Here is an 8,716-nt window from a genome sequence, read left to right as displayed (position 1 = left end):
CGAGGATGGGGGCCCATCTGGCCGGGGGTGGCAATAAAAGCAGGTCAGAGCCCTCTGCCTCAGCCCCCACCCGGGGCGGGGGGGTCCGTGGCCGCGTCCCAGGGGGTGAGGAGGGACCCTTCGCGAGGAGCCAGCGATGTCCCGGTGGTAAGGTGACCCTTCCTTACGCACCAGGGCAGCCTCAGACAGGCTGCTCTGGGCAAGCATGCATGAAGCATGGAGTACCCTGCGAACTTTAAATAGGAGCGCACCAAAACCAACCATCTACAACAGCCCTCCGGCTGCAAACTCTGCTGGAGCACCACCCGGGCCTGAACAGGAGGCTGGGGCTGCAGGCTGACACCTGGGGAAGGGCACCGCAGGTGACAGTCCTGGGGACAGGGCTGTTGGCAACTCTAAATGCAGGTGTTGGTCCCTGCTACCTGGTTATGTGGCCTGGCAGCCGAACCACTGCAGTGAGACATTGCCTTTAAGACTGATCCTCCCAAACTAAAGAAAAAAAACTCATCAAAGCTGAATTTTTCCTTCAAACGCAAACGGCTCCTTCAATCTCTACAGCTGCACTCAGGCACCGGAGCAGTTGTGACAACCCTGAGGCACTTTGCTCAGTTTTTCCTCCATCTCATGTTGACGACTGACAGCATCTTGGTCACAGAAGCGAGGGTCCCCTCAGGACACGGGATCCCCATCCCTGTCTGCCCACCAGGAAGCTCTCCCTCCAGCAACAGATGCTGCTGTTCTCCTGCACCGTCAATCCCTTTCAGGAAGGGACAGGGATTAGACAGGGGTAAAACGTCTTAAGGCAATTTCTCTAAATGGCATTTTGCTGCCCAGCTTTACTGTCAGTCATTGGGGGAGGGATTGCAATGCTTCAGCTCCCTCTGCAGCCCCAGGGGCCCCACGCCGTGGCATGGGTCTCACCGCGATGGCCACAATGGCTGCAAGTCCTGTCTTTGGCCCAAAGCAGATGGAGACGTGGGCAGCAGTGAAGCCAGGGCGCTGAGAAGTCACGTAGGTAACGGGACCTCTATGCAGAGGTACTACACTCGGTGCCTTCTTTTATATTCCACCAGACAAGCAGCTAAAGCCATGGATCATGGGCAGACCAGGTGCTTACTATACAGAGAGGGAGGCGGTGATCCTGGGTAGACCCTGATCTAAATAAACACTACCAGGGATGCATTTTGCATGTAAAACATTTAGGCAGAACACTGCTGTGGGCAAGTGAGAGGAACAAAATCATGCTCTCAAGGGTTTTGAAGTAGAGAGGGTTTTCCCACCACCAAATTTAATATTTTCTTTTTCATCTAAACTTTCTCTGCAGGGAAGGGGGAACAGAAGGAGCTTTTCTGCTGGACCTGGCAGCATCTCACTCAGACAGACTGGGCGGGAACGCAGGTGCCGAGTTAAAGGATGATCCCGAGCAAAATCCATCCCTAAGCAAGGCGACTGTTCCAGACCTGCTCCACGGAGGTAGTGAGGGTGCCAGAACCACATCTAAGGTGGATCTGGGCCCTGCGGGGGCTGCTGCCAGGAACTGCTCTGGCAGGGCAGCAGCACCTCCTTGCTTACAGCCAAATGCTCCTGCTCACTGGATCTTGGGCACGGACCCTGCCTGCACATCTGGTGCCTTCTGCTGCTACTACAGCAGGTACTTGAATAGTGCTGACCAGATGGTCTGACTGCCCCGCTGCCCTCCCTCCCCCATTATTGTTTGCTAAGATCTTGCTGCTTCTCCTGGACAAGGAACTTTCACTTCTTCATATCACTTGACTCTGCATTACCTTGAGCTTTGAGGTGAGTATATGGCCCACCTATAGGCAGTGCTCACAGGAGAGCTGCTAACTCCTTATGATTGATCTTCACATCAATGATGGAGTCATTCATACTCTTTCAAAGGGGTCCAAGTTGTGGTTTGTGTTGCCCCCATCCCCTTGTCTTCTCACACGTCCACCTTGTAGCACATGTAGAGTTCAGATTTGTTCTTGTACTCTGCAGAAGACTCAGAAGTCCCCATCTTCCAGCATCACTCAGTGTAAGTTCACTTCACATGAAGCTCAATGCTCCTTGCTCTCCAGATGTCCAAGCTGCTAAACTTCCCTTCTAAGTAGGCCAGCAGCTCTGTGCACCCTACAGAGGCAGGTTTAGCATTTGTTCATCTGTTTCTTTCTGCAGAGGCTGGCCCAGTTCCTGTAGGGAAGATAGAGACTGAGGAAGATCCCGGATCAGAAATCTGCCCTTCATCCCCATGCTTCTATCCACAAAGGTCAGAACTACTGCTGTCATCCTGGAGTTGCTCCACAAGGCTTTCTTCCAGCTCCTGGATGGATTTCCACACAATAAAAAGTCTCCACTGAAATGAGAGCACGTGGCTGGCTGGCTGCAGCTCACTTACTGCTCAGCTACCTGGGGTTCTTTCTTTCCTGCCTAGAGTTACTGAAGTAGAGCTACAGCTCTAAATTCAAAAATCTACAATGAATAAAGGGAAGGCTAGGACACATGGATATGCAGGTCTAGAGCCACGGACGGGATGGCTTGCAGTATGGACAGGTGATTACAGGCAGTATAATCTTTACTAATTTGAAAAAATGTCTACTTTTGTCTTTGAGGTATCTTTGAAGCAGTGTGGCTACTGGTGTCACCAGGTCACTAAGGAAGTCTGCAGGCTCTGACAGAAAACCACTGCAAAACCCCTGCTTAACCAACAAATAGCTGCTGACCTCTTCTGTGCACGTTCAGCTCAAGAGGTGGCTTGTCCTTCTTCAGTCTGAAGTTCAGAGGCACGTTTCAATCCTTTCCGATAAGTAAGTTTTTGATTTTTATTTAAACACTAAGAACTCCAGCTCAGAGGCGTGTTGACACTTACTACCGTAGCAGGGATGTGGGAGCAGGGAGAGATGAAAAACATTACTAAACTAGGTCTGAGAGCAGCTTCAGACTTAAGCTATTGCATGCTACTCCTTACTCTCGTAATTTACAGGCAGCTGTAGTAAGTTCTTCCTGTAGGAGTTCTTCCCTGGGGAAGAGACTGGGGAAGTTAATTAGTTACCAAAAAAACAAGCCTAATGCTATTGCTTTGAACTGAACAAAGGTAAATACAATGAAACCACCTCTAACGCAGCCATTCTGGAGCAGTCTAGTTTTGAGTGTTCAAGGGTGATTCATCTACACAATGTGACTGTGAGAAAAATCAGGTTTCTAAATTTCTGGTGGTAGCTGAAGCACAAGAAACATCTTCAAGCCTCAGGGGAAAAATCCCATGGGGGAATGGACCTAGTCCCACACCGCCTTTCAGCGAAAAGCAACAAGCACAAGGGGAGGGGATGTTTCTCATCAGACACTACAAGAGCAGAGACCGATCTGGTAGGAACTACAGAGTAGCATTAACAGTGGATTTAAAGTTCCAGGTAAGCTTAAAGCTCGTTCAAAACAAAACATTCTTCAGGTGGTACAGCAAACGACCAAACAGCTTCTCCTCTGCTCTGACACAGTTAGCAGATGTGACAGCTGTCACAAATTGCTTGTCCCCCGCCCCCACTATTACAAAAAGAGACTAGAGCAGACATCCGCCTCACTGCAGACAGGAGGATCTGTTCTGTAATTTACAGAGGAACAAGGCAAAGCCTGTACTGTGACACACTATCGTTTTTAGTGTTACTCAAACAGCAGCTGACGAGAACTAGTCAAGACTTGCAGGTTTTGTGCATGCTGCAGCATGGGGGGGGGGTAAGCTTAAGTATAAGTTGACAAACAGCACTTTGCTTATCTCAAGAAGAAACTTGAGCACTCTCTCAGCAGATGACTGAGCTGTAAATCATGTTATGTATAGCCCTAAAAGTATCATTAAGACAACTTGAAATAATTAGTTTGTATTAGATAAGAAAATTTTTGGCTTGCAGTTATATAGATGAAAACATCTTCCAGTCCTGTGTGCATTCTGTATCCATCTGAAAAGCCTCCAGCTGTGTTTTAGAAGGGCTGAAGTGTCTCATAAAAGCACCCCCAACAGCCTTAAACTCAAGACTAAGTTGTCTGTAAGAATTTAAGGCCCAAAGCTGAACTTTATTTACTTAGGGACGTTTGCTCCTCTGTCATATTCTGGTTTCTTGGCATAGGAGGGTTACTGGTCTAGGGTGTGAATGAAACTATAAATTTATAACAGGGTAGAGTGTGGGGAAAGTAAAGTTTTTTGTTGATGCTCAGGTGAACTGTCACACAGAACTACAGAGTCTGGAGAGGGGGGAAGCATCTGAAAACAACTAAATCATATTTATAGGTTTGGAGTGTTTGGGGTTTTGTTGGGCAGGGGGAAGCTATTTCTGAGTTTCACTGATTGGTATGTAAGATTTGCACCACTTCCACTGGTTTTGATTACCAATCAGTCTCCGTTCAACTATGAGCTTTAAGTTTGCCAGGAAAAGGGTAAGCAGACTGAAACTCTGAACAACAATGGAGGTCTCTGGGCATGCGTTTGTCTTGGTCTCTTCTGCTCCAAACAGTGTATGAGATATCCACCTCAATTTTGACTTGCAAAAGGAAATCAGTACATGTCACCGAAGAACAAGTAATACAAGTAGGACAGAGAACTGAGGATATTGGAATCAACGGATCTCTGAATGCTGTTACCTGAAATACTGTGGCAAGGTAGAAACTGAGCAAGAGCAGAATATTTAACCAGACTGCTTCCCCTGCCCCATGTCCATACTTCACACACACCTCGCCCCATATGTTTAGCCTGTGTAAATTTAAAAGCCCAAAACTAGTGGTTCTTTTCAACCCAAAGGGCCAGCTGTAGAAAACAAGATACACCGGGCTGGCTTTCCGTAGAGCATACTGAAGCCAGAGAGAAAGCAATCGAAACTCATGGACAAAATAAGTGTTTTGATGCTAACTTTAGTAAGTAAAGTTTTCCAGATAAAGGCAATTGCATCCATATTTAACAGCTGTTAAAGAGATACACATTTAATTGCATTATATAAGGGGTGCTTTATATTCAAGAGAAAACATTTCAAGTGTTTTAGTTCTACCTGTTTGGAATCCAGACTTTCTCCCTAGAAGATACTCCAGTTGACAAAAGGGCCTTGTTCAGGTATCTGGGATCAACTGAATACATTTATTTAAAAGCAATTTTAAATATTAAAAATTTAGAAATTAACACATACAGTACTCAAAAACTGTCACATTAAATACATGTGAATAGACATGTGTACTGATGTTTTACCTTAACATTCAATGAGAAGTCAAGATCTTAACTAGTGGCATGACCAGATCCGATTTCTGTACACGTTGATGTACTATGTAATAAAAAAATAAATAGCAACTGTTGTTCAACAGTAAATAAGACATCATCTGCAGAGCATACTTCCCCCTCTGGGGGCACCTTCCCCTGCCCCTCCCCCCAACCCTTTATCAGCTAATTTTCCATAAAGATTTAGACTTTCCAAATACTATGTCATTACAAAATTGCAGACAGTGGCTCATTGAGTTCAAATATAATACTGTACTTAGCAATATCAATACATAATATAATACTGTACTTAAGCAATATATTACATTTTCAGGTTTCTTATGACCCACAATAAGCCAGAATAAACAGAACTATTGTTCCCGATGGAACTCATTTAATTTTATAAAATGCATATGTATACTATTTTAAAGAGCGTAGAAAAGAATAGACATTTGACTCTACATAATTTTAAAAGCCTAGGTTTTCTTTATATGATTTGCTTTTATCAGTTTATTTCAAGATCACTTAAAAATACAATTGACCACAAAAGTGAATAGGTTTTGTTCTTTAATGCAACTTAAAACATTGTACTAAGGGATAAAATGGAATGCTAGATAAATGCTAATCCTGACTTCCTTTCCATAAAAAACAGAATAAAGTCTGAAATACTGGAGCTGGTAATACTGAAGATTAGATGCCAGCAGGCTCGCTCACTTGTGTTGCGTAATTTTTTTTTTTCAGTAAACTTTTGTTATAAATGATAAAATCATTAACAGTTGATAAATGTTTTGCATTTTTTCCATGTGGGGTTTAGACTGATATTTGTTTCTATATTAACCACAAACAGAATTAAATATTCACTGACTACAGTCTTGTAAAACTGAATTAAAAATGAAAGCCCTCAGAAAGTCTGAGATGCGTTTTTATGAAATGAAAATCTTTCCATGCAGCCAAGACAATCTGCTTTGAAATAGCAGTACTAGGTACTGAAGCCAAAATAACATTTAAAGCAAGTAATACAAAACTACATATGAAAGTCATGGAACCTGCTACAGACAAACTATGGGAAAAAACACAACTGCATTATGTTTCAAAGTTAAAAAATGAGGTTGAAAGTGACATAGGAAATGAAAGTTTTCAGTAATACATTTAAGTGTTTTCTGGCAATGCAACTTTATACCAACTTTCAAGAAACCTCAGGTCAAATGCAGCCTTCCAAAGATTTTCTTAGAAATTAGCTTTATAACAGTATGTCTGTTACTTGGTGCTTTGAATTAAGACTATTACAGTTACAGTTTAGTGAACTCTACTAAAACCAGCCTGATAATGATAGAACTCAGATCACAAGTTAACAGCCTGATCAAATGCATGACAGGTCATCCTAACTTCCACTTTTTAGAGCAATTAAAAATAATTTAAATTTATCTTTATATCACCACTTAAGAACAGTATGTCTGTTACTTGGTGCTTTGAATTAAGACTATTACAGTTACAGTTTAGTGAACTCTACTAAAACCAGCCTGATAATGATAGAACTCAGATCACAAGTTAACAGCCTGATCAAATGCATGACAGGTCATCCTAACTTCCACTTTTTAGAGCAATTAAAAATAATTTAAATTTATCTTTATATCACCACTTAAGAAATTTTATTTTAGGTAACTAACTTTTAGCAAGGTTGAAGACAGGAAAAAAAAAAACCACAAAATCATTTTCAAAGAGCCAATTTAGCTATAAACAAATACTGTTGCAAGCTCACATTGATCTGAATAGCAATTAAGTTAAAATGTTCTTTTCTTCAAATGTCGCTATATGACTACAGTACTACTTTTGTACAAAGGCAGGTTTCAAGTAAGCGTCTAAATGCATGCATAATGTCAACAGTTAACATTTTCTAGAAGTCCTTGGTTACTAAGAATTCAGTGAAAGAAACCAGCAAATTTCACATATATCTACTAAAGAACAATATGACTAATTTTCATTAAAATAAGTTTTCAGATGAAATATATTTGTAACTTTTCATAGTGAGGTAATATCACAGGGGAACTGCAATCACAGTTTGGCATAGGTCCACGTAATATAAACATGAAATGCTGTATGCACACCATAAAACATTACTGTTATCTGTAAAGTCAGTGAATATTTGTCTTCATAATTACACTTAACTGAGCACTATATTAAATAAATACCAAAGTGGGTTTTATAGCTGTAAACTGCATACACTTATAAACTGCAGACTGATTTTTAAATTGTCCAAAACCATTCACTCATTCTAACTTTCTGCTAATTGTATATTGAGAATACCGAGTTATTAGGAACAGTCATTTTTGTACAGTTACACGGTTGACAGAGACCACCTATGTTTGGAAAGCTGGCAGTTCATACGTATTTTGAACAGCATAGACAGAGATGTAAGTGCTAGATGCCAAGGATGGCTTCAACGAACCCAATAAGGCGTGCCAGGTTCCAAGGCTACCATAATACTGGCAAAGGCAGAATAACACAGTATATTTACAATACATATAATTCAACCTCATGAGGTGAAACTTAAATGAATTTGTAATTTGTAACAGCAGCTATATATACAATTGTGCACAGGATTACAGGGAGGCAGCAGCGTTCGCTTTTGCTAAAAAGCCCGTCTTGCATGAAGAATGTGCAATGCTCAAGTTTAGGATTTTTTTGTCTGTTTGTTTTTACTAGTCTGACAGAATGTGCACAAAGGACACTGGAAAGACCCCTTTCCTCTCTGGCTGTCCTTCGATGTGGCCAATCTGCAACACAGGAGAAAAACGTACATATATATATATGTATGCGTGGGTACACATGGAGTTCATAGACTGCATTTACTTCATTCAAAAGCAGCAGAACTGCATGAATCCCACAGAGCCTTTGCAAGTTCTTGGACAGTTTAAAGCAGACCTTAGTTAACATTTGACTTTGTGTAAAGGAACAAAATAGAACCATACAAGCATATTATAAATAAGACAAATTAAGCCAACTAAATCTAAAAAGAACAAAAGTACAACTTTATTTGGAAACCTGCGTACACCACTGAATTTCAAGAATCTCACCAAAACAGAAGCCTGATTTTCTTTTGTTTAATAGACTAACTTTCAGTAACAAGATAAACTAAGATGAATGGTTTTCAGAGATGTAAACTGAATAACTCCTAAACATCTCACTTAAGGGAAATGTCTGCTACCATTGTGAAGTTACTTATAATAATCTGCATGCTTCACTTAATGTGATCAAGGCCCAGCTATTTTCTCATTGAATTAGTATGTTTCCTAATGATTTATGTGCATACTCGTGTTTATAACAAATCACAGCATTGTCTGATTAAGTATCCTTCATGTACAGCTTCTTACATGTTTTGCATAATAATAATTTATAAAGAAATAGCCAAGGAACTTCTAAAAAAAAAAATAATGGCACCTTCTATACGAACTTTACATGTTTAAAATGCATAATTATAAACAACTGTCA

The 8,716-nt window shown here is 41.3% G+C and overlaps 1 protein-coding gene across 1 annotated transcript in view; it reads right to left on the bottom strand.

Moving 5' to 3' along the window:
• Window positions 1-6,697: 6,697 nt before the first annotated feature.
• The window catches only part of ASAP1 (ArfGAP with SH3 domain, ankyrin repeat and PH domain 1), a gene marked incomplete at its 5' end in the record, with an annotated part of 83,607 nt that continues 81,588 nt past the window's right edge, over window positions 6,698-8,716 (bottom strand). Inside the window, one exon of the mRNA XM_019470547.1 lies at window positions 6,698-8,001. Coding sequence (XP_019326092.1) covers window positions 7,927-8,001 — 75 coding nt within the window. The remainder of the gene's footprint in view (window positions 8,002-8,716) is intronic.

Source organism: Aptenodytes forsteri, unplaced genomic scaffold, assembly GCF_000699145.1.
Source record: "Aptenodytes forsteri isolate BGI_AS27 unplaced genomic scaffold, ASM69914v1 Scaffold383, whole genome shotgun sequence".
NCBI classification, from domain to species: Eukaryota; Metazoa; Chordata; class Aves; order Sphenisciformes; family Spheniscidae; genus Aptenodytes; species Aptenodytes forsteri.
Note: the sequence above shows the minus strand (reverse complement) of the source record. Positions and strands in the feature narration are given on the sequence as shown.